Source organism: Stenella coeruleoalba (assembly GCF_951394435.1).
Source record: "Stenella coeruleoalba genome assembly, chromosome: 12".
NCBI classification, from domain to species: Eukaryota; Metazoa; Chordata; class Mammalia; order Artiodactyla; family Delphinidae; genus Stenella; species Stenella coeruleoalba.
Window position 1 is genome coordinate 41,217,525 of NC_137158.1, and position 26,949 is coordinate 41,244,473.

The 26,949-nt window shown below is 37.8% G+C and overlaps 1 protein-coding gene across 1 annotated transcript in view; it reads right to left on the reverse strand.

Moving 5' to 3' along the window:
• Positions 1-26,949, reverse strand: part of AK9 (adenylate kinase 9) — a gene marked incomplete at its 3' end in the record, with an annotated part of 120,560 nt that overhangs the window by 43,785 nt on the left and 49,826 nt on the right. The window contains exons 16-22 of the mRNA XM_079939416.1: positions 22,971-23,127; positions 20,039-20,153; positions 16,804-16,880; positions 13,506-13,658; positions 4,443-4,532; positions 3,402-3,602; positions 2,921-3,036 (exon numbers count right to left, since the gene is read on the reverse strand). Of these exons, the coding sequence (XP_079795542.1) occupies positions 2,921-3,036; positions 3,402-3,602; positions 4,443-4,532; positions 13,506-13,658; positions 16,804-16,880; positions 20,039-20,153; positions 22,971-23,127 (909 nt within the window). The remainder of the gene's footprint in view (positions 1-2,920; positions 3,037-3,401; positions 3,603-4,442; positions 4,533-13,505; positions 13,659-16,803; positions 16,881-20,038; positions 20,154-22,970; positions 23,128-26,949) is intronic.

Genomic DNA, 26,949 nt, shown 5'->3' on the forward strand with positions numbered 1-26,949 from the left:
ACCCAATGCCCTGTGAATTATGAGGTTTTTCCAGTCTAGTTGGTGGGAATAGGCATTATTTCTGGCTCTGTGTGAGATCCAAGTACTGGTCCCACTAATCTTTGGTACTTCCCAGGGCCCTGAGTAGTTTCCTTACATGCGAAGCTGATCAGTGCTCTGTTGAATACTTGAAGGGGCTGCTCTGCAGGTGTCCAGAGCTCTCTCTGTGTACAGTTCTCTCATCTCTGGTCCCTTCCCTTCTAGCTGCTTTGGTCTCCAGGGGTTCTCTGCTCTATCTCCTCCAATCCTCCAATCAACGAGTCTCCCTGGCTCTGTCTGGGTCCCGCTTCCCTGTACCACAGCGTGGACAAGGTACATGGCCTTACAGACAGGAAGATGGGGAAATCGTAGGGTGCACTTCATTTATTTCCCACCTTTCTGGGATCACTGTGCTTCACTGTCTCATGTCAATGTCTTGAAAACTGTTTCATGTATTTATCCTATTTTTCAGTTGTTTCAGGCAGGAGGGTAAATCCAATCCCTTTTACTCCATCTTTCCTGGAATGACTGTTAACATTTGAGTACATACCTTCCCAGAATTTTTATCATGAGTTAGTGTACATTTTTTTGCTTTTGTCTGTATAGCACCTTTCTTTCCCTTTTCAAGTAACATGACCCTTCTCCCTCTTCTCATGGAGAACCACTTCTTCCACATTCCAAGGTTCTCAAATGGACCAGACAGTCAGAGTAACTCCTCACCTTATAGCCACTGAGTGCATGTGACTGAGGTTGGCTCAATCATATACAAAGTCCTCTAGTTACTATGATTAATAGGGGCAACTGACTGAGCTGGGAGAAGTGAAATTCTTTCTTGTGATTTTTCCAGGTGGATGTAAAGACAGAGTGTTGTCTTTCTTCCTAGATCAAAATTTCTAAGGATGTTCTCCCAGAATTCCTGGCAGCCATGCCTGCCTTATTTGGAAAAAACATCTTCGCAGATGTAATTAAGGATCTCAAGATGACATATCACTGTTCATTATCCAGGTGGTCCCTAAATCCAGTGACAAGTGTCCTTATAAGAGAAGACACGGAAGAGAGGCCAAGTGCAGACTGAGGCAGAGGCTGAAGCCAGCACAGAGGCAGCCACAAGCCAAGGATTATCTGGAGCCACCAGAAGCTGGAACAGGCAAGGAAGGGTTCTCCCGGGAGCCTTTGGAGGGAGCATGGTCCTACCTACCAACACCTTGATTTCAGAGTTCCGGTCTCAAGAACCGTGAGAGGATAAATTTCTGTTGTTTTAAGTCTTCGAGTTTGTGGTGCTTTTTTTTTTTTTTTTTTTTTTTTTTTTTTGGCCATGCCACGCAGCATGTGGGATCTTAGTTCCCCAACCAGGAATAATTGAACCCATGCCCCCTGTAGGGGAAGCATGGGGTCTTAACCACTGGACCGCCAGGGACGTCTCTGTGGTACTCTGCTATGGAAGCCTTTGGAAACTAATCCTGCAGGTAAAACTGATCTGTGTTATGGTAAATTAGGAACAGTGGAAGTGAGGAAAAGACACTATATTATCAATGAAGACCATACTTAAAAATTTAAGTTTTGAATATTACAGACAGCTTGAGAACTGTCTGCAGATACAAGAAAGACACCGTGTTCTTGCAGACCAGAGGAGGGCACAGAAGAACGGCAGAAGAAGGATGACTGAGAGGAATCTGAATATTAGTGGGACAAAACGCACATCCTTTAGCCACCCTGACTGAAGGTCTCAGCAGTTCCTTAGGATAAAGTACCGAAAGCTGTTAGCAGAATCATATTGTGTAACATTTGTTGTTTGACACATACATATTTGGGTTTAAGTTAAGCAACAGTAAGTTAATTACAACTGAGTGTTTATCTACCCGTTTTATTGATAAAGACCGGAATTAAAAGAATCACCTCCTATTTTATTATTGATAGATGCCCGAACTGGGAGGCTATCAGTTGAGAAGAGTGAACAAAATTGTGGTGCCAAGGGAGAAGATTGGGGCCTAAAATGAGCTGTTCCCATTTGAGCAAACCACTCATTGTTATCATGCCCGTAGCCCCTCAAAGATGCCATTGCTGTGCTTTGTATAAAACACCCACGTCTGTTAAATCTTTTTTGTTATTAATTTTTATTGGAGTATGGTTGCTTTACAATGTTGTGTTAGCCCCCACTGCACAACAAAATGAATCAGCCATACACATACAGATATCCCCTCCCTTCTAGGTTACCACAGTGCATTAGGTAGAGTTCCCTGTGCTATACAGTATGTTCCCATCAGTTGTCTATTTTATACATAGTATCAGGAATGTATGTGTGTCAATCCCAGCCTCCCAATTCCTCCCACCCCACCCCTTTCCCCCTTGGTATCCATACATTTGCTCTGTAAGTCTGTGTCTCCATTTGTGCTTTGCAAATAAAATCATCTGTACCACATTTCTAGATTCCACATATATGCATTATTATACGATATTTGCTTTTCTCTTTCTGACTTAACTTCACTCTGTATGACAGACTCTAGGTCCATCCACGTCTCTACAAATGACCCAATTCCATTCCTTTTTATGGCTGAGTAATATTCCATTGTATATATGTACCACATCTTCTTTATCCACTCCCCTGTCAATGGACATCCACTTTTGTTAAGTTTATAAAATATTTCTGTCTCTAATACCTATAGACGTTTCCAGGGGAAAAAATTTAAAGAATTCTTTTTTCATGGGCGTAATATACTGCCTAAGTAGCCCTGGCATTTCAGAGGTCAAATGAAGCTGGGTGGAGGCAAAATGTGTTGAAAATGTTTATAAAATTGAGGATCGCTGCTTGTTTTCTTGGAGTCTAAAAGTGCCCGTTACCACTCTGGATATGTGCGCTTTCAGTGATGTGACCACGGTGAGGGGCAGAAACCAAGACTCCTACCTCTTCCTCCTCCTCCTCTTCTAGCTCCTCATCACCTTCGGCCTCAGCCTGATAGTCTTCTGTTTCTTCATCATAATCGTCCACAGTTAACTCCCAGCCAGCATAGTGGAAAGGTTCTGTAGAAAAAAGAAGAAATAGTTGGGAAGGTATTTTTAGGATAAAAGCCTATTAGCATATTACAGTAGCCAAAGATTAGGAAAATTAATTATAGGGACTGGTCTCTTAGCTTAAATGTGTATGCAAACAGGCCTTCACAAATTCTTTAAGTGACAACTGGCCAGTTTGGCCAGTGCTGTTTGTGCCTCATGGCTGTTCTGATTGGTGGGTGCCTGCACTATGACAGTTGTTAAATATTTTAAATATCATCCCTGGTTATACTGACTGTTTTGCTTCACAAACCACAGGCTTTAAACTTTCACAGTACTTTTAATAATATTACCTGCTCATGACAATAAATGTTATGATTACAGACAGCCCTTACTTTCCATGGCCTCAACGACTTTTTGAAGTAGTTCCTCTGGAGTTTTGTCAGCAATCTCCAAGTTTAAAACTTGAGTAACAGAGTCACTGATTGCTGTTTCCATCAGCCTCCAGGCGTAGTAGAAAGATCTGACACTCTCTTTAATTGGCTCCATTTCAGGAACATCAGGATAAGCGTCTTCTGGAAACTCAGGTAGTACAACTTTTGAGTAAAAGTTAAAGGAAAGAAAAAAGAGCCTTCAGGCATTATATCTTTAGTCATATTGCCAAAATAACTTATACTTTATAATACTTTAAAAACATTTGGGGCTTCCCTGGTGGCACAGAGGTTAAGAACCCGCCTGCCAACGCAGGGGACGTGGGTTCGAGCCCTGGTCCGGGAAGATCCCACATGCTGTGGAGCAACTAAGCCCGTGCACCACAACTACTGAGCCTGTGCTCTAGAGGCCATGCGCCACAACTACTGAGCCCTCATGCCACAACTACTGAAACCCGCGTGCCTAGAGCCCGTGTTCTGCAATGAGAGAAGCCACTGCAGTGAGAAGCCTGCTCACCACAACAAAGAGTAGCCCCTGCTCACCGCAACTAGAGAAAGCCCACGCGCAGCAATGAAGACCCAACGCAGCCAAAAATAAAAATATATTAAATAAATAAATTTATTTTAAAAATTTGAAAGAAATAAACTTAGTGTTCTAAGCAATAATATACATTTATATATTCATATTTCAATTATACTTTATTCCTTGTATTGGCTGTAGATGAATTATAAATAAAATCCAAATTATTTGGATAATTAATATCAATTTCATATGGCAACTTTAACTGTTAATAAAATGTATAACATAAAATTTGATGAAAAACTGTTATAAGTTGGCTAGATACACTTTTAATATAATAAGTTAGATAAATAAATATAACACACATCAACTGGCATACGACTGACATAGAAAGAAACAAGTAGGAAGTTGGTACTATGCCTAAAATTGTAAGAGAATATGAAAAGCACTTTTATGCACTAACTACTTTTATTTGATAATCTAACCTGTTTCAGATAATTCTTTAGTTTCTAGTCCCTCTTTGGATCCTTTTGGAATTTCTGTTCCAACTGTAGTATCCTCGGTAGGCTCAGACACTTAAAAAAAAAAATCTAATAGTGTTTGAATTTTAAAACATTCCTTTATGAAGTTCTTGGCACAAAGAAAATTTCAAAACATAGTTTAAATTGTGTATACTATATCTAATTGATAATACGGTTCTTGTTAGGTAAAGTATTGAAACTGAGTCCCCCTAAGACCGAGTTCCCCTGCCTAGTTTATGGTTAACCTCCCTATTCAAAACTTTATTCCTTTTCTTGTCCCCTCTGACCTCAATCCTGTGCTAACTGAACACTAATCAACCAAAGTCAGATAACATCATTAATGTACAAACTCAGGTTGTTTCTCCAGGGCAAGACCCCTGATCATGCACCCCCAGAGCAGAGGCTCATAAACAGTAGGCATCCTGACCCCTGAAACTACGATTAAGAAATGTCACAAGATGACAATTAACTACAGCTTCTTTGTTCTTCCCCTTTAAAAGCCCCCAACTCAAAGACCAAGATGGAGTAGATCTGAGATTCATCTCCCCACTCCCTTGCTTGGCGCCCTGCAATAAGCCCTTACTTTGCTGCAAACACCCGCTGTCCGAGTTTGGCTTCCTGTGCCGCGGGCACACGAGCACACTGCTTGGTTTCAGCAAGGCATAAAAATACACAATAGAATAAGGCAGAAAATGAAGAATATTCTTAAGTACACAAAAGGACGTTGACCAGAATAACAATTGGTACATACAATTTTGACTGATGACTGTTGTTAAATATCATTCAAACTCCTGTTCACATGGCATCAAACTTGCAGTGCCTGATAGTTCTTTTAATTTCTGAGATACTTTAATACTGAGATATTAAAGATATCTCAAAGGATCATAAAGTGGCAATAAAGGGCGATGATATGCCAAAGTCTCAGCTGTGGGTGTTGGTGTGGTGAAACTGAGGAGCGTCTCAACTAATACCACTGCTGGAGATGTAGATCAACAACTGCTTTCCTGGATGATATAAGACATGATCCACATACAGATCTAGCATAGCTAGTTTCAGGGAAGGAAGGACTAATAATCTTTCTTCTCAGCCCATATAGTCTCTCCTAGTTCTGAGACACAAGTTTTGTGTAGACCACACACACACAAATGTTTTAAATATATATGTAGCCATTCTGTAATACTGTGGAAGCTGTCTTTTAAGTTAGCTAAAGTAATAGTTGGGTCTTCTTTCTACAGAATCTGTAACGTTTAATACTCAGGAGAACAGGGAGTAGAAGGGGACAAGCCTAGGGCTGGCCTGGTGGCAGCATATTTAATTGTAAGGTGTTCAATTACCTAAAGAAAAACATAACCCTGACAAAGAGAAGAAGAACACCAAGAATATACAGAAAATTCTAAACTGTCTTAGCTTCTCTGGCTTAATCAGAGAATGCAATAGTTGGAGATGAAGAAGATCCAGCTTCAGCCTAGAAAAGCCATAGAAGATGATACTAAATATCATAAATTGAATCAGGTTTGTGCACATTGAGCTGACCTTCAGGTCTATATCTGAGAGTGCCTGGCAGGAAGTTTAAGTGAAAGGAGTATATGCGTGTTGTGCGTTTGTTGGGGGGAGTGGGGGTGGTTCTTATAAATACTCTACCTATCCTTCCTGTTGGTTACCCTACTCTACCTGCTCCATTCAGGGAGAAGTCAACAACAACAACAAAACAAAACAGCAACAACAAGGCCTATGAAAATATGCTATAATGAAGGAAAGAGAGTATTGATTCACAGATTCAGATGAAGAGCTTGCTTTTGAAGAAGATTTCTCATATAAAGCAAAATAAACTAAATTTTAGAAGATATGTACTTCGTACACTCAAAAAGCACAGGAGGACAACAGAGTCTGTGAAATAGGAGCCATGAGGCAAAAGGAGAGACCAACCTAAGATAAAGGCAGAAATACAAGAAAGCTAGTTGAAATAAGAACACAATGCAAGAAAATCTAAAATGCAATAGCAGAATTGAAATACGCATCAGGAGAGAGGCAATAAGGAGCAGAAAATAAGTCAGTGATGTGGAGGATAACAACTCTCCAAAAAATACAGAGAAAAAGGACAATGAAATGAAAACTATCAAGAAGAAGATTAATGTGGTTGAAAAGCAATAACTATCTAACTAAAAAAATAATAAAACGTGATCCTGAGAAAGGAATCTGAAACAATAACTGAAGAAAAACATTTTGAGCCAAAGACTGTGGTATGGAGACAGGAGGACAGAAGATGTTTGATGACATCTTTACACTATCAAACCAACCCTGGGGACTTCTCTGGTGGCGCAGTGCTTAAGAATCCACCTGCCAATGCAGGGGACAAGTTCGAGCCCTGGTCCGGGAAGATCCCACATGCCGTGGAGCAACTAAGCCCGTGCGCCACAACTACTGAGCCTGTGCTCTAGGGCCCGCAAGCTACAGCTACTGAGTCCACGTGCCAAAACTACTGAAGCCCGTGTGCCTAGAGCCTGTGCTCCGCAACAAGAGAAGCCACAGCAATGAGAAGCCCACGCACTGCAAACAAGAGCAGCCCCCACTCGCTGCAACTTGAGAAAGCCCGCGTGCAGCAACGAAGACCCAACGCAGCCAAAAAAACAAAAACAAGAAAAACCCTGGACTCAGGGATGAGACATGTCCCTTATTTAATACAGTGTTTTGGCATTTCTGTTACTTGTAGACAAATGCAGTCGCAATGGATACAGATGGAATAGTCTTCCTCTTAAGCAAGGTCAGCAGCTCTGCTTCTTAATTTAAAAAGTCAACCCTACCACTTAGTTACTTGATAGTCGAAGCACATGATCAACCCTTAATCAACAACACTGAACGTCTGTGCTCCAGAATTTAAACTTTGAATTGTTTGCTACTTAAATCTGGTCAGGTTTCTGGATAATGGGGTGGCAGGAAGCGATTTGCAAAATGTTCAGTGGTTGCTCACTCCAGGCTGCCCAGCCTGGTCCTGACAACTCAACATGGTGAGGTCAGGCTTTATTTGAGAGAGATGCATTTGACTGGAGAAAACCTGATCAGACCATGGCATTGGTTTTTGGATGGCCGTTAAGGAACCACTGGTCTTAGGGACACACTATCCCTGCAGTTGTCATTATGAGCATTGCTCTTTATATACCCTAGGTGTCTGCTGTCCCCTGTTCCTTTTCCTTGAATTACACTTCTTGTGATGGATTCAATTGTGCCCCCCACAAATATATGTTCACATCCTGACCCCTGGTACCTGTGAATGTGACATGAATTGGATACAGGGTCTTTGCAGAAGTAATTAGTTAAGGATCTTGAGATGAAATCATCCCAGATTTAGGGTGGGCCCTAAATCCAATGACTGGTGTTCTGGTAAGAGGAGAAGACACACAGAAACAGACACACACACACACACACACACACACACACACACACAGAGAGAGAGAGAGAAAAAAAAGGCCATGTGAAGATGAAGGCAGAGACTGGAGTGGTACAGCTACAAACCAAGGAACACCAAGGACTGCTGGAGTAACCAGAAGCTAGGAAGAAGCAAGGAAGGATTCTTTCCTGGACATTTCAGAGGGAGCATGGCTCTGCCAACACCTTGATTTTAGACTTCTAGCCTCCAGAACTGTGAGAGAGTAAATTTCTGTTGTTTTAAGCCACCAAGTTTATGGTAGCTTGTTAAAGCTATCCTAGGAAACTGATATATTTCCCAATAGTCTGCTTGAAAACAAGCACTGGAGAGCAATGTGGAATTTAGTGAAGATTTAGCAAGGGAGAGATGGAGAGACTTTATACCACACACCCTGTGACAGACACTGGTGGTAATTCACCCAGCCTCTGTGTTCCTCTTCTTCCTTCCTGGCAGACCTGTGCTTTTGTTCCAGTGTTTACCCTTCCCCACATGGCTGAGGGAGTAGGACCCTCTCTCCAGCTCCAGGAATTTATCCTGATTGGTTTAAGCCCCAAATGCTGGTTCCTTTCCTTCTGATATTCGGGGAGGGAATGTAACTATTGATTTTGAGAGTGCTAAGATTCAGTTTCACTTAATTTGAATTAGGAATCCTGAGCTCTGGTCTTTTCAGAACATAAGGCAGATGAGGAAAACATCTCTAAGTTCTAGTCTGGTAATGATGATGTTAAAGCATCAACTATGAGGCAGACTCTCTGCTGGGTGCTTTGAAGAAATGTTCTTATCCATATAAAAACTCTGCTAGGTAAATCTTCCTAGTCCTGTTTTACAAATGAAGAACTTGAGGTGCAGGATAACTCTATAACTTGTCATATAGCAGCCAATGTGAAATTTTTAAAATGTCCATGAGATCAGATTGACCACTTGCACTTAGAGAAAACTCCCATCTCCATAAGCCTCCGGCCTCTGCTTTGCTCTCCAGTTTCACCTCCCACCTCCCTCTTGCTCACCATGCTCCAACCACATTCAATTTCTTCCTTGACCATGTGAAGCTGTGCCCACCTCTGAGCCTTGGCAGTGGAGGGATCTTTGCCCAGGTCCTTTCAGCGCTTTTGTCTGGCCTCAAATATCATCTCAGGTGACACTCTTCCTTGACCATAATGTTTAGTGTTGCATCTTCCAAACCACCCCCGGGGTCTCTACCTTGCTCATTCATTGAACAAACACTTACTGAGTTCCTACTATATCCCAGGTACTGGTTTAGTGTCTTCATAGATTTTTCTTCATGGCACTTAACACAATCAGAAATTATCCTAGTTATTTACTTGTTTATTCTTGTTCTTCACCCCATAGAATGATGGCTCCTTGAGGGTAGGGCTCTTGACTGTCTCGGTCACTGCTGAGTCTGTACTACCTAGGGCAGTGTCCATTGCTTTGCATGGCACTTAGAAGGACTTCAATAAATACTTGTTGAAGGAATGGATGAATTTCCTGATGTTTATTACTAGCTGACTCTATTACATGTCCATGAAGTGCTTGGAATGAAGCACTGTGATTTGAGCCAATGGTTACTCTAAGCTCATGTTCTTGCATGTAATTGGCCTATACCTAACCAGTACATAAAGAAAGCAAATTGGGAATGAGAAAAGTTATTAAGCAGCCTCGGAATGCATAGGTGATTGCCCTTTAAAGTGTCGATTCTAAGCAATACATGTGTCATTCCATTCTAAGGCTAGAGTGATGACAGGATTGAAATGAGACTTCAGTAATCTTATTTGACAGAGATAATGATTATCTTGTGGCCCAAGACAGAAGCCAAACTTCAAAGGAAAAGATGTGTTCCCAAGCAGGAGATATAAAAAGCCTGCTTTGGGTATGTGTTAGTTTCCTGTAGCTGCCAAAACAAATTATCACAAACTTGGTGGCTTGAAACAACAGAAATGTATTCGCTCACAGTTCTGGAGGCCAGAAGTCAGAAATCAAGGTGTTGGCAAGGCTCTGCTACCTCTGGAGGTTCTGGAGGAGAATCCTTTTTGCCTCTTTGACCTTCTCCTGGGTACTGTCATCTCTTGGCTGGAGTCTGCATCACCCAATGTCTGCTTCCATCTTCCAATTGCCTTCTCCTCTGTGTGAGAGGCTAATCTCCCTCTGGCTCTCTCTTATAAGGACATTTATGATGGCATTTACAGCCCACCTGGATAATCCCACATAATCTCCCCATACCAAGATTCTTAGGAACTTCCCTGGTGGTCCAGTGGTTAAGAATCCACCTTCCAATACAGGGGACGTGGGTTTGATCTCTGGTTGGGGAACTAAGATCCCACATGCTGCAGGGCAACTAAGCCCATGCGCCGCAACTACTGAGCCTGTGCGCTCTAGAGTCCATGCGCCACAACTAGCGAGAAGCCCGTGTGCCACAACAAAGAGCCTGTGCACCGCAACAAAGATCCCACGTGTCACAACTAAGACCCTATGCAGCCAAACAAACAAACAAATAAATAAATACTAAAAGAAAAAAAAGAAAGATCCCTTAGGGCTTTCAAAGTCTCATTAAAACAAAACAAAACAAAAGTTCTTAATTTAGGGACTCCCCTGGTGGTCCAGTGGTTAAGACTCTGCACTCCCAATGCAGGGGGCCCAGGTTCGATCCCTGGTCAGGAAACTAGATCCCACGTGCCGCAATTAAGAGCCTGGATGCCGCAACTAAAGGATCCCACATGCTGCAACTAAAAAGCCTGCATGTTACAATGAAGATCCCACGTGCTGCAACTAAGACCCTGCACAGCTAAATAAATAAATATTTTAAAAGAAGATTCTTAATTTAGTTACATCTGCAAAGACCTTTCTTCCAAATAAGGTAACATCTACGGGTTCCAGGAATTAGGATGTGGACACACCTTTGGCAGCCACCATCAGCCTACCACAGGGAACTCTGGATAAAGTAAAAAAAATTCCAAAAGTAATGGATTTATTATGTTAGACAGGATAGTATTTTTTCCTTTCTCTTTTTTATTTTGGTAAAATACACATAACATAAAATTTACCATCTTAACCATCTTTAAGTGTACAGTTCAGTGGTGTTAAATACATTCACGTGGTGTGCAACCAACACCACCATCCATCCTCATAACTGTTTTCATCTTGTAAAACCAAAAACTCTATACTCATTAAACAATAAGTCCCCATTCTCTCCTCCTCCCAGCCCCTGGCAACCACCATTATACTGTCTGTCTTTATGATTTTGACTACTTTTAAGTATCTCATATAAGTAGAATTATATGGTATTTGTCTTTTGATGGCTAGAAAAGGCAGTTTTAAGTGAAAAACAAATTGCCTACTTAAGCAATTTACAGGAGAAGACTTTGTGAAAAAGGACCCTTGGATGGAAGAAGTAATCACTAGTTAAACCAGATGCAAGCCCTTCTGTGAAACAGAATATGGTTTAACAGGGACAAAACAGACCCACGATTTCACAGACACTAATTGCTTCTGGAGAAGCCCAGTCATGTCTACAGAGCTGGCTAGAACTGACCCTGAATGGAGTAGGCTACTGGCTTTAGAACGTCCAATTTAGGTTGCCTGGGGGAAATAATGAGATAAAAGGCAATGACATTAAATTGTCCCCTAGATCTGTTACATTATTAAATACCAACTGTGAAACATTGGGGATATTGGAAATCTGGAAACATTTAATGGACATTTGTGTCATATTTAATGGATGTCAGTTTCTTTTATTTCTTTTGATATTTTATGGCCTGTTTCCTTGTAAAAGGTAGGTGGGTGGGAAGATTGTTGTCAGACTAATTGGTTAAGCACTCAAGAAAATAATGAAGTTTCTGGGTGAGAGTTGAAGTCAATAAAGGTGTGGGATTCTTAAAAAGGAAATTGGGTATTTCATCCTGTTAGCTCTTCTGTCTGGCACAAGGTTCTGATTTTATACTTACTGTCCCATAAACCTAATGCCAATCCCTGTAGTAAAAACGATCTATGTTAAATTTGAGCTTTCTCATTGTAAAAATTCCCCTTAGTCCTGGTTCTTTTATCAGCTAACAGCAGGTTTTCATCCCTTAATTGCTCCAGGGCTGGCATCTAGCTGCAGGTATCTGAAAAACTTTAGTTTGTAAGAGTAATTTCTAATTCAATATTAATTGTGCTCGGAAGCATTTTATGAGCCCCGCTTCCACCACAGTGAGGTACCCTATCTTGCTGCTTAAGCCCACTCTCCAGCCCTGAGAGTGACTTTCGTTGGAAATCTGTAAGATTCCTTCTTGCCCTGCCCCGACCCACCAAACTGGACCTCTGAGGAGGGCTGGCTTCATGGGTGTATGAGCTGTGCAGTTGCTCTAGATCTCTCGCCCAGAATGGTCTCATACTTAGTTTAATGCACTTTGGTTGTCATTTTGAAATTTTTAATAATTTTATCTTTGAATTGAGTTTTGTAAGCAAAATCCAAAGAGACTCCAATGGGACAACAGGGCAGGTGTGTGAGCAGAGATATGCACGATCTCCGCCTGCCATTCTTTGCCATCTCATTCTCATGAGTGTTCCTGATGCTCTATCATGAGCATAGAATTCTAGGGGACCCACGATATGTGGGAGTAAGTGTGACTTAGTGGCTTGGGGTGGGGAGGATGCTGACAGCCCTTGAGAGACCATGGTCTCCCTTTGAACTAGAACTTGCTCCAGATGCAGAATGAAGGTGATGGCATTCAAAGAGACATGAATGACCATGGAACCTCATCACATCTCTTCTTACTCATGTTATTTTCCTGTATTAGCTAAACTGAAATGATGTGGGGCTCATAAAATGCTTCCGAGCACAGTCAGTATTGAATTAGAAACTAATCTCACAAGCTAGATCATTTCGGCTAGACTGAAAATGATGACACAGAAAGAAAGGAAAAGATAGGGCAACCCAGAGCTCCTTTTCCTTTCAGGCTTCCCTTTCCTTAATCATTGGGAAGCTAAAAGCAGAGGGCATTGCTAGAATATATGCATATTAGGAAATGAAATAAGAAGCTGAGTTAGTTTTGTGTATGAAACTGACTTAGTATTCTGGTAAGAATAAAATACATATGCATGTACAAGCTGTAAAATACAAATTGTGTAGTTTCAACGATTCTGCATATGAGTTAAGTGCTCTTAACGTTTGCTTTTAAAAGTGGCATTGGGCAACATAAAGATGAACGGTAAAATTCAGGCTAATAACTTAAAATTTTAATTTTTCTTTACTTAGAATGACATTAAATAGCAAACAAAAAGTACTATGACAAGTTAAAAGAGAGACCATGGAGGAAAAGAAAGAGCTTTATATTTTCGTACTTTTAGTGGCTCTTTTCCCCTACTTTTTTGAACACTGTGCCCCACAAATTATATAGCAGGCCCTGCTTCTGAGTGTCAACCCCCCGGGCAGAGCAGACTCAGCTTTCCTACCACACTTCCGGCCATGTGATTTGGACTAACCGACTGCACTCTGGGGGCACATCTCTCCATTCCCAGCCTGCTTCCATTTTATACCATATAAACACATATATACACACATGCACACATATACATGCCAATGGACAAGAGTGGAGTTAAGGATACGACCCTTAATGAAGTCTAACCTGATTCATGTTCTGTTTCAGGGACCTCGAAAGCTTCAGCCTCCTCAGGTGAGGACGCCCTGGTCTCCTCGGCTACCTCAGGGGCCTCAGACCCTTCATGAAGTTCAGACTCCTCACCTTCAATCTCCTCGTCAGCCTCAGTTTCTTCTGCTTCTATAAAAAATGAGAAGAAATAAATTATTTAGATTAAGTCAGCAAATATTTAATTGGGAATGACCCCTGGAGCATGAGGCTTAATGAGAAAGATAGATACAGTCTCTACATATTGTATCTATTAAAATGCAGTAGTAAAGGATGATAGTAATATGCTCAGAGTGCTATGGGAGCACCGGTCTAAGGATTCATTCAAAATGGGGAAATGCATATAGCATTCTCAAATATTATAAGTCAAAGACAGGAAACAGCCCAAATGTCCATTTAAAAGGGAATGGCTATACCTGCACTGTCTGATATGTAGTCAGGAGCCACATGTGCTCATTGAGCACTTGAAATGTGGCTAGTCCAAACTGAGATGTGCTGTAAGTATAAAATACACAATGGACTTCAGAGACTTTGTATGAAAAGTTGAATGTAAAAATATATCAATAATTTTTACATTGATTACATGTTAAAATAATAATTTGGATATAGTGTATTAAATAAAATATACAGTTGGCTCTCTGAATCTTCAGGTTCTGTTATCTGTGGATTCGACCAACCACGAATTGAAAATATTTGAAAAAAATTTTTAGAAAGTTCCAAAAAGCAAAACTTGAATTTGCTGCATGCTGGCAACAATTTACATAGCATTTACATTTTATTAGTTATTATAAGTTATCTAGAGATGATTTAAAGTATACGGGATGATGCGTTTAGGTTACATGCACATACTATGCCATTTTATATATGGGACTTGAGCATTCATGGACTTTGGTATCCGTGGAGGTCCTGGGACCAATTCCTCATGGATACCGAGGGATGATTGTAATTAATTTCACTTGTTTCTTTTTCCTTTTCATGTGACTACTAGAAAATTTAAAATTATGTATGTGGCTTGCATTTTATTTTTACTGGGCAGCACTAGCCTAGACTATATATTTTCTTACAGCTAGTTACAAATTATAATAGAGTATGTTGATCAGTATGCTAAAATTTAAAAAACATAACTCCAAGTTTTACATAGTTGCTGATGACACCTATAAGAAATAAATGCATAGAAGTCTTTGAGGAAGAAGATGGGGTAAATGGTGGTGCGAGAAAACCCATCTCTTCAATTCCCTTTAATATATTTTTTAAATTGACTCTTCAATTTTCTTTAATATATTTTTTAAATTGACTGAAACAAGGTATTTTCTATGTAAAGATATGAAAAACTAAATGAGCTTGTTTTCTGGACTCTTGTGGGAATTATTCCCTCCCCTGCCCCCTGCCCAGTGAGTACCTTCCAAGAATCACATTCTAGGGCTATGAGATACCTCTGGCACCTGGATTTTTAATCTAAATTGGGGTGATTAAGCACAAAGAAAAAAGCATCCTGAAGTGTCCTTATAACTTGAAGTCTGACCAGGATTGCCAAGCATGTGGCTTCCAAGTATGTGAGTTGGAATGTGGTGAATCTTTTGTGTTATATGTAGGATCACAAGGAGGTAGCATCATTTGCTGAATTCTACTAGGGTGAGAGATGAAGTTATATATACTCTACTCCAGAAACTCAAAATGTCTTTTAGCTGAGTATCTCTTATAGTAAAAAAAAAAACTTATCATATACCTCCAACACGCATATATTTGGTTATCTGTAAGTTGTGTTCTTATCCACATTAGGTACATTATAAAGTGTATATATAAAATGAATTTATATAATGATGCTGAAAAATGTAAAAAGTTTGAAAACTTTTCTAGAACCCTACTGGATAATCTGTGTTCCATGTGAGTCAGGAATGAACTGAAAAGTGTTCTAAGATCCTTGTACTATCTGTGATTTTTGATTAAGTGTATATTGTATTAGTTATCTATTGCTTCATGTATATGTTGTATTAGTTATCTATTGGTTCATAATAAATTACCCCCAAAATTAGTGGTTAAAATAACAATAATCACATATTGCCCTCGCAATTACTGGGGTCAGGAATTTGGGAGTGGCTTAGTCACAGTGAATATGTCAATTAGAGTTGCAGAGGTCAATCTGAAGGCTTGACAGGGGCTGGTGGAGCCCCTTCCAAGGTGAACACTCAAAGCCAGAACCAAGGTCCTCCGGGAGCAGAGAGAAGCACGGCCAGAAGTCCTGACCCACAGAATTTTGTGCAGAATAAAGATAGTGGTTGTTTTACAGTTTGGGGGTGGCTGGCTGCACAGCAATGGAACACTGAAACAGACTTTCTTCACTCTTTTGAGCTACGGACGGCTTTGTCAGTCTGGTGAAACTTACGGATTCCTTCTTAGACTAATGCTTTCAATCTCATAAAATAAAATAAGAAGCCAATTATACTGAATACAGCTATCAAGATATCAAAAAATTTTTTGTGGTATAGGATATGTGTGCATCTTTGCTAATGCATTAAGTAACAAGAACTAGCGACTGGTTGAATAACTACCATAATTTTGGAATAGTGACACACATAAACAAGACATCTAAAACTGGAATGAGATATGAAAATATCTTTGTTTCTATTGGTGACAAAGTCAAGGTGCTGCTAATACTATTGTGGTTTGTAGCCTATATTAATTATTAGGTGAGTAAAATACAAAATTTCAGTTAAGGGTTAGTAAAAAATAAAGTATAATTATTTCCCCATTCAAATTCACAGACCTCTGAATTTTATCCCCAGGTTTAAAACTCCAGTCTTAAAAGAAATTTTTAGAGTAAGTTCTTCTATAATGGAGATGGAAGTTTAAATATAAAGACAATGGGTATAGTAAGAGTTTAGCTGTTTTCTCAACTCCTACAGGATCCTTTTAATAGAAGTAATTCCAACAGCCATGTCACCTGTGACAAGCGCAACCCTTTGAAGACGCGCTGCACATGCTGTCCTACTGTGTACCCCTCTTACAGGGTGGATGAGTAGGTATCTGTGTCAGGATTCCTTTTCCTATGAATCCAGTACTGCTGTGACCATATAATTTATTATCCAAATTGGAACACTATGGGAATGAGAGGGGGGTCAAACAAATACTTCAGGAACCTGGGTATGAACCTAGACTCTCATGGGCAAATTGGGAAATAAGGTCACCCTGTCTATAATTCACTGGAAGTACTGCAGCTGTTGGCAGTCACAATACAAAATCAAATGGCATATTATTAATCATATAATCTTATGTTTGCCTTTTGCTTTCGCATGCATAGCTTCCAATAGCTTTTGATTTTCTTCTTCTATTCTCAATGTCTCTTCTTCGGCTTTTCTGAAATGAAAAGGTCCAAAATTTAGTTATCTTTGGAAATTCAGATATCTCACAATATTATAGAATTTAAGGCTTATAATGGTAAAATTAAAGAGTAGGTCATTTATAATATTCATTACACTTTTTACTTTATAATGTAAAAGTTTAATTTACTCATACTGAGGCTAGTTAGTTTTCAGAAATTTGGGGGGTTTTTTTTTGTAAGAAAAGTTGAAATATTGTATTTTAAAAACTTTGGCTATTAATTAGGAAACCTGGAAAAATTAAAAAAGGATTGTCTAACTCCAAGCTGGGATAATTTGTATCATTTTCCCTCTGATTAAATGAGAAGTGTTCACAACATAGAGTTATATGAAAAAAGGTATAATATAAAACTATGTATAATACAAATTTACTTTTGTATTTAAAATGTATATAAATGATGATTAAAAGACAAGAATAAAATGAATCAAACTGTTAATAGTAATTATCTCTGGATGGTGGCATTCTGAGAGTTTTAAACTTTATTTCACATTTTTTGCACTTTAAAAATTTTTCCATATGAATAAGTAGAAAATTTGTAAATTTACCTTTGTAACCAGAAAAATTATTTTCTGATTTATTTTCTTTTTAATATAGTAATGATGAAATTTAAAGAGACTTGGGATAGGGAAACAAATATCTGGAGGGAATCTGCCTTTCATTAGGGTTCAAGGACTAAACCTGCCTTAATGATGAAGACAGGTATAAGGAAAGTTAGTAAAATGATGGAGAAAGACTATTTATTAAAAATTAAAACATGCATACCTTTGACCTAGAAATTCTGTATCTAGGAATTTAGCCCTCAAGTACTGGCATACTACTGCACAAAGAAGCATGTATAAGAATGTTGACTGCATCTTTAAAAATAATATCAAAAAAACTGTATCAAGTATTCACAAACAGGGGACCAGTTAAGTGGAGTAGAGCCCATTCATCTCAACAGCCCACTCTGGGGCAGTCTTCTTCAGACCGTTCTATAGGTTGGTCATTCTCTCATATTCAGTGCTTTTTTGTGTGTTCTTTTTCCCCTTTCTTTGAAAATCTTTAATATATTCTCTTCAAAGATATTACTACACCTCTCCTCCCAACAAGCATGTTTCTTGTTAATAGGGGGTGTTCGCTCACTGTGTTCTAGATACAGTCTGTGATCCAGACTGAGGTCTTGGTGTAATTCGAGTTCTCTTTGTTCATGCCCCAGACTTCTGAGACTACTGAACATTGTTTGTGCATGCCTTCCCTACTTTGTTTTGTGTGAACTGGCAATCCTTCTTCTTAGTCAGGTAGGGCTCTTTTGTGAGACTTTCCTCATCCAAAACCTGGGTACTGTATGCTGCTGCTAAGAATCTAAGACCTGACAAGAAGGAGGAAGAATTTTGCTGCCAGTTTCTAGCTACTTCTATATACTACTTGGATAGACAGTCAAAGACAAATGGTGATAACAGAAATTATTCTGCATTTGACTCATACATTTGAAAACTGATGTTGGAAAATCTAGAATCAGCATGTCTGTAGATATGTGGCCAAAGATGTAATTCTAAATCCTGTTATTCTTATCTCTTGTCCAACCAAGTTGCAAGGCCTTTAAATGCATCTCTGACCATTTTTTTAAAAAAATTGTTTTAAATTTCATTTTCTGCAGTATATGAGAAAAAAGCAACATAGAGAAATGGAGAAAAGTCTGCTTCAACCTGGGCAAGTCTTTGCCATTAAGAAGTTTATAAAGACATAAAAATTTAGAATCAAAAGAAGTAAAAATTGATTATAGAGATAGCTCGGAAAATTCCATACGGTAAGAGGGAGGTGAAAGTTAAGAGTTGGGAGACAGTGGAGATGTCTTTTTCTTTTTAAAAAACCCTATAGATTAAATGTATTTTAAATTATCTACTTAAAATGTAGCAAACCTTCAGCCTAGAAATCACATGAACTTCGTTTTACTGTTATGTCAATAGCTTCATATGTTCTTAAATATTTGACTATTTCTCATACACTGGAAAAAAATTAGGTAATCCCTTAAATCCTAGCAAATTGTAGCTCCATTTGTAACAGAACTTTTAAAAGCTAAAAGTAAATGTAATAAGTTTGTAATTATTGTCTTAATACTTTTAGTCAATTTTACAATTTTATTAACTAATCTAAATTATACTTTATGTATTTTCGTGTTAAGTTCATAAAGGAACGGCCAATTTAGGTGAACAATGAACATCAAATAACAAAATCCTCTGACACACAGTTATCAGTTATCCCCCACCCCCTAACAAACACCCACTTCCCAGCTCCATAATTCCTAGAGTTTAAAGAGCTCTCCTAAGTCCCAGCACAAATTGCTAGTATCTGAAGGGGAAAAGGAAATAACATTTGAGAAAGCTCCTATAGATGTCATCATTAATAGTGGGAGGTTTAATGGGTTAATATAAAGAAATTTAGTTTTTGAATGTCTCAGCCTTTAACGCTTGGAGAAGTAGGAATCTCAGTGGACTAATGAAAAATTTTAGTGTCTAAAGAGCTTGTTTCAGGAAGGAAGAACAATTAGCACATTAAGACACTCTTTCTTTTTATACTTTATTTTCCAGTCTGAAGAACTTGATAGTTAAAGTTTAGTCTTGACCCCAGCCATGAACAGATGGAAGTGTGTCCACATTTTGAAATGTTCTTCATTGCACCCAGATTAGAGAATAAGCTCTTGATGTTGAACCTGTCAATTATAATAAGTAGTCTTGTTCTTTCCTTATGTAGAACTTAGGCTTTGGATTTTAGTCATATCACACAAGTGTATTTTCACTTTTTATTAGATTATTTCTTTCATTTGTGGATTCTAGATAGCAAAATTATAATATTTAAGTCACAGATAAACATGGTAGAAAAAAATATCTTCCCTGTGCTCATTTTTTTACAGTGTCTTTGGAAAGTAGATATTTGGTTTAGAATGTCTGATGTGGGGCTGTGAAAACAGCCACAACTCTGTACTTTAGAGATTATGGAAGTATTTGTGAGATTACTGCTTTTCTTAGAATTAGAACTGGATCTAGTTAGTAGGCCACCATTTTGCTAAAAACATTTCATAAATATAAATTGTAAGTACATATTTAACAGCTATAAGAGGTTAATTAACCCAGTTTATTGTGCCAGGCAGATTTTACCTTGCCGCTTCTTCCTCTTTTCTTTTCTTTTGTAGTTCATCCAATAACCTTTCTAAAATCTTAGAGTCAATTTCTTGTTTATTCTCTAAATACAGTCTATTAAATAAATATTTTCCTGAAACACAAAGAGAACAATGTTAATTTTGAAGCTCTATAAAATATAGTGAGATATATTTTGGAAAATAACAATGAAAAGATTATTTATATCTATATCCAAATATATTTTCCTTTAAGCATTTATTTAAATAGAGCCCAGCTTCTTTAAGAGACCATCTTAAATCCTTTTTTTTTTTTAACATCTTTATTAGGGTATAATTGCTTTACAATGGTGTGTTAGTTTCTGCTTTATAACAAAGTGAATCAGTTATACATATACATATGTTCCCATATCTCTTCCCTCTTGCGTCTCCCTCCCTCCCACCCTCCCTATTCCACCCCTCCAGGCGGTCACAAGCACCCAGCCAATATCCCTGTGCCATGCGGCTGCTTCCCACTACCTATCTACCTTACGTTTGTTAGTGTGTATATGTCTATGCCTCTCTCTCGCCCTATCACAGCTCACCATTCCCCCTCCTCACATCCTCAAGTCTGTTCTCCAGTAGGTCTGTGTCTTTATTCCTGTTTTACCCCTAGGTTCTTCATGACATTTTTTTTTCTTAAATTCCATATATATGTGTTAGCATACGGTATTTGTCTTTTTCTTTCTGACTTACTTCACTCTGTATGACAGACTCTAGGTCTACCCACCTCATTACAAATAGCTCAATTTCGTTTCTTTTTATGGCTGAGTAATATTCCATTGTATATATGTGCCACATCGTCTTTATCCATTCATCCGATGATGGGCACTTAGGTTGTTTCCATCTCCGGGCTATTGTAAATAGAGCTGCAATGAATATTTTGGTACATGACTCTTTTTGAATTTTGGTTTTCTCAGGGTATATGCCCAGTAGTGGGATTGCTGGGTCATATGGCAGTTCTATTTGTAGTTTTTTAAGGAATGTTCATGCTGTTCTCCATAGTGGCTGAACCAATTCACATTCCCACCAGCAGTGCAAGAGTGTTCCCTTTTCTCCACACCCTCTCCAGCATTTATTGTTTCTAGATTTTTTGATGATGGCCATTCTGACTGGTGTGAGATGATATCTCATTGTAGTTTTGATTTGCATTTCCCTAATGATTAATGATATTGAGCATTCTTTCATGTGTTTGTTGGCAGTCTGTATATCTTCTTTGGAGAAATGTCTATTTAGGCCTTCTGCCCATTTTTGGATTGGGTTGTTTGTTTTTTTGTTATTGAGCTGCATGAGCTGCTTGTAAATTTCTGGAGATTAATCCTTTGTCAGTTGCTTCATTTGCAAATATTTTCTCCCATTCTGAGGGTTGTCTTTTGGTCTTGTTTATGGTTTCCTTTGCTGTACAAAAGCTTTGAAGTTTCATTAGGTCCCATTTGTTTATTTTTGTTTTTATTTCCATTTCTCTAGGAGGTGGGTCAGAAAGGATCTTGCTGTGATTTATGTCATAGAGCGTTCTGCCTATGTTTTCTTCTAAGAGTTCGATAGTTTCTGGCCTTACATTTAGGTCTTTAATCCATTTTGAGCTTACTTTTGTGTATGGTGTTAGGGAGTGATCTAATCTCATACTTTTAAATGTACCTGTCCAGTTTTCCCAGCACCACTTATTGAAGAGGCTGTCCTTTCTCCACTGTACATTCCTGCCACCTTTATCAAAGATAAGGTGACCATATGTGCGTGGGTTTATCTCTGGGCTTTCTATCCTGTTCCATTGATCTATCTTTCTGTTTTTGTGCCACTACCATACTGTCTTGATTACTGTAGCTTTGTAGTATAGTCTGAAGTCAGGGAGCCTGATTCCTCCAGCTCCGTTTTTCGTTCTCAAGATTGCTTTGGCTATTCGGGGTCTTTTGTGTTTCCATACAAATTGTGAAATTTTTTGTTCTAGTTCTGTGAAAAATGCCAGTGGTAGTTTGATAGGGATTGCATTGAATATGTAGATTGCTTTGGGTAGTAGAGTCATTTTCACAATGTTGATCCTTCCAATCCACGAACATGGTATATCTCTCCATCTGTCTGTATCATCTTTAATTTCTTTCATCAGTGTCTTATAATTTTCTGCATACAGGTCTTTTGTCTCCTTAGGTAGGTTTATTCCTAGATATTTTATTCTTTTTGTTGCAATGGTAAATGGAAGTGTTTTCTTGATTTCACTTTCAGATTTTTCATCATTAGTATATAGGAATGCCAGAGATTTTTAAATCCTTTTTAAAAGGTGTATATGGGCATGTCATAAATAACTAAAACATAAAAAGAGGTAGTATAATATATTCTCTCCATGGAAATTCTCTTTTCAAATATATTTCCTTAAGATGCAAAATTACAGAATATTCTTGGCCCCCTCATCAAAGATTAGTTGACCGTTATATGTGTGAGTTTACTTCTGGGTTCTCTGTTCTGTTCCATTGGACTATGTGTCTGCTTTTCTGGTGGTACCATACTGTTTTGATTACTATAGCTTTATACAAAGTGACAGAACAATTAAAATTTAGTTCTGCTATCTTTATGTACTTAGTATTTCCCATTTAAGGTGAAGAAGGACTAATATATAGTTTTGCCCTCAGCCTCATATATTTTTCATTTAGAAGTTACAATGCTGACTGGGATGGGGTGTTAGATTCTCAGCTCCAAAGAATAATTGTAAGGGCCTGCTGGAACATCAGGTGATCCCACACCATCTGTGGCCACCTACTCAGTGGATGGATGCCTCCTTTTGTGTACCTCTAGGTCATGAAGGGACTACTGGTGTGGTATTTGTACATAGGGAAGGTGGAGTGTTTTTCATTTTATATTTTAACTAAAAATATTATCAGCAATAAAAACTTCACTTTAAATTGACATGATAAATATTTACCAACCATTGTTTTCTGTGTCTGATAAACAGATGACTAAATCAGGTAGAATTCCTTTGTCGACTAAGACCATCCACAGTTCTTTCATAATAGGGTAGTTGTCCAGTATCCATCCTCCATATTTTGGGGCACCATAAAACCTATTCTTGTTTTCTTCAACTACCTGTGAAAAACAGCAAACTGAAATTACCATCATATCTACCCAAGTAAAGGATGCTACCTTGATATATTACTTTTGTGGACCTTAATCAAGTATCTTTTGAGTTTTTCTGACTTTCAGAAGGAAATAAAAAGAGCCACTTAATTTTAAAAGAGAAACTTAATTTTAAAGCAATAAAACTATAAGTTTTAAAAGTTAAGGACAGGAAGCAAAAGCCTTTCTTAAATAAATATAACAATACATGCTTACTATATGTTATTCAGTATTACAGAATCCAAATTCTGATTCAGAAGGTCTAGGGTAAGGCCCAAGAGTCTGTATTTCTAACATGCTCTTAGGTGACAATGGTCCTTGGTCCACTCTTTGAGTAGCAAGGTCCTAGCCCAGTTTGCCTTTTTTAGTGACAATGCTCTTCACTTCCCTTTTGCTTTTCAGCCTTCAATGTGAAAGGCTTCTACCTGCCACCCAATAATAATAACGTCAACACAAGTATGGAGATTAGATGAGGATCTATGAATATACCAATTCTGAAGGCTTTAAACAAGTTTGTGCGCCATCAGGAAATCACAGAATATTAGAAGTCAAAGGGGAAGAAATCTCAAGAAGACTGGTGTAACTCTCTGGCCTATGTAGAATTTAAGATTACCTGCTTTTTGAATTTCCATCTGAATGAAGAGTATTTTGAAAAAAAGAATTTTAACACTTTGAAATGTTTCACATAATAGAATTGGGGGAAAAAAGCTATAATGAAGAAGTATAAGTGAAATAAGTTAGAGAAAGACAAATACTACATGATCTCACTTATTTGTGGAATCTAGAAAAACCAAATTCATAGAAACAGAGAACAGATTGGTGATTGCCAGAGACAGGGCTGGAGGTGGGGAAATGGGTGAAGGTGGTCAAAAGGTACAAACATCCAGTTATAAGATAAATAAATCCTAATCATGTAATGTACAGCATGGTGACTATAGTTAATAATATTGTAGTGTATATTTGAAAGTTGCTAAGAGAGTAGATCTTAAAAGTTCTCACCACACACACACACACACACACACACACACACAAATGTAACTATGTGAGGTGACCATGTTAACTAAACTTATTGTAGTAATCATTTTGCAATATATACAAATATCAAATCATTATGTTGTACATTTTAAACGAATACAATCTTATATGTCAATTGTATATCAATAAAACTGGAAACAATATAAATGGTTAAAAAATTTTACTAAGTTTCAAAGATATGAAAATTAAAACAACATCAACATATAATTTATAGTTTCCCTATCTCATTCAATTTTTTTGAAAAAAATTTAATGGCTTCATAGTATTTAGTCAAATGAATAAACCCTAATTTGTTTAATCATCCTCTTCATGTTAAACATTTATATAACTTATAATTTTATTATAACATTGTGATGATATGATGGACATCTGCATATATAAATCTTTGTCTAAGTATATATTTCTTTAGGTTAGATTCCTATAAAAAGTGTTTTTAGGTCAAAACGAATAAAGGAATGAACATTTTAAAGGCTTTTTATATACATTGTCATGTTGCTTCCATAATGTCTATAACAATTTTCACTCCTATGTGACTATATCATTACAGCCTCATTAGTATGGATTGTTATAAGTTTTAAAAAAATCTTTGCCAATTTGACAGGTAAGAAATTGTCTTTTTTCGTATTTTTATTGACACTTGAACATTAAAATTTTTCAGTTAACCATTTGTATTTCTTCTTTGATGAAATAATCTGTTTATGTCTTTGTCTGTTTTTTACATTGGTATTAGATTTTCCTTGATTTGTAAGAAATCTTTATAATGAGGAATTAATGTGTCATATTTATTATAAATACTTTCCCCAGTTTGATGTTTCCTTTAAAATTTTGATTTTCATGGTGCATTTTTTAAGGAAAGGGAATCATTGTTAAGTAGCATCTTCATTGAGATTTTGCTCTAAGAGTTCTTCCATGGCATTTGTGCCTAGAGTACTTGACCATTCTAAGATCATTTCAATATCACTACACTTCCTTCTGGGTAAAAACATGCTATTTTTACATTTAACAATTAATACGGAATTAATTTTGATATAAGCTGAGAATCTAAATTGTTTTTATCCTACCAGTTAATTTTATCAACACTATTAAATAATTCTTCCTTTCCTTTTGGGTTGTGATGTAAACCTTAGTATACACTCAGTTTTTATCTATACTGAGGTCTGTTTCTGTGCCTGCTCTGTGGTTCTGTTAGTTCTTGTATGATTATCAGGCTTATAAAGCACTGTAACATCACATTTTACTAGTTGGTAGAGCAAGTCTCTCTCTGTTATACTTTGCCAGACTGTTCTTACCAATTCTCAACTATTGGTTCTCCCAAATAAATTTTAGAGACATTTGTCAGTTTTCAAAATACATTGACATTTTTATTATAATTGCATCAAATCTATAAACTAATTTAAGAAAGATACCTTAATAAGATTTTGTCTTTACATGTAAGAAATTAGTAATGACCTAGTTTTTAAAAATAGGTTTCCTACTCAGAGATCATGAAAATTGATGACAGGTAGAACAGTGTCCTGCATTGGTCTCTGTTCTCTTGAAAAAGACAATCTGATATGAGCTTTGATGTTAAAATCTCACGTGATTTAAACTCCCTCACAATCCCAGACTCACAGTTTACCATCTATTGACACTACTCATATTACTACATCAGAAGTGTTTTAGTAGTACTCCCTGTAGATTTGTATCCTCCAGAATAAACACTGGAAAGAATGGAGCAAATTATCAGTGAAGGGCAAGGATGGGATGTTCACAGTGCTAAAGACATCCCTGACTTGGATATCTCCTCCTTTGGGATGCTCTGTCTCACCTCCCAGGATGAGATAATAGCCTTGACCTTCCTGACATTCCTATACCTTGTACATATCTAGTTACCACTTAGCACATGAGAGTTAATTATTGGATTCTATGTCAGCCTTTCCTACCTGACTGATAGCTCCTTAACGGAAAGAGCTATGTTTAATTCATCTTTGTGTCCCCAGGCTCTAGCACAGTAGGTACTCAGAATGTTTCTGAAGAAATAAATTGAGGACAGAACAACCTGAAGAGATATAGAAGTTGAAAGATCTCTTTGGGAAGCTCAGAGGGGGATAACAATTTGCCTTCGGTAGAGCCTGGGGCTCAAGGATTTCACCCAATGTGTTACAGAGTGGTTCTATACTCTCAGAGAACATTTTTTTTCTTCTCATGATTTTAAATTACATCATTTTCAAATTACAGAGAAATACATAAGTTCATTGAACGACCAAAACTGATTTGTTCTCTTTAACTTTTGCTCTGAACGCTTACCCAAGCACTCTGTACAAAACAGATCCATATGGTCTTTATAAGCCTTCTGATTTGATATGGGTAGGACATAGTACCTGAGGCTTTATTTTCCCCTTAGATTGGAAAATCCGTGGTGTGTCCATCCATCTCCCCCATGAACATGTTCAAGGTGGCTGGATGAAATTAGTTAGCTAGGGAGCAAAATTTGTCTTGGTTTACAAATAACCGGCTCATAGATGAAAAAGTAACTTTGGTACTTGCTTCATATAAACTATCTTTTAACCAACTGGACTGAATTAAAGACAATAAAAGTTAATGAAGAATAAATGTCAAAGCTATGAAATTATATTGCACATTTGTTGATAATTATTGAAAATTTATAAGCAACTGTTCACTGGGGTACATTACACATAACAATGTTGACTGTAAAATGCACATGAATTTGAAGGCTACAGATTTCAACACTGTCATACAGGATTCTAAAATAATTGT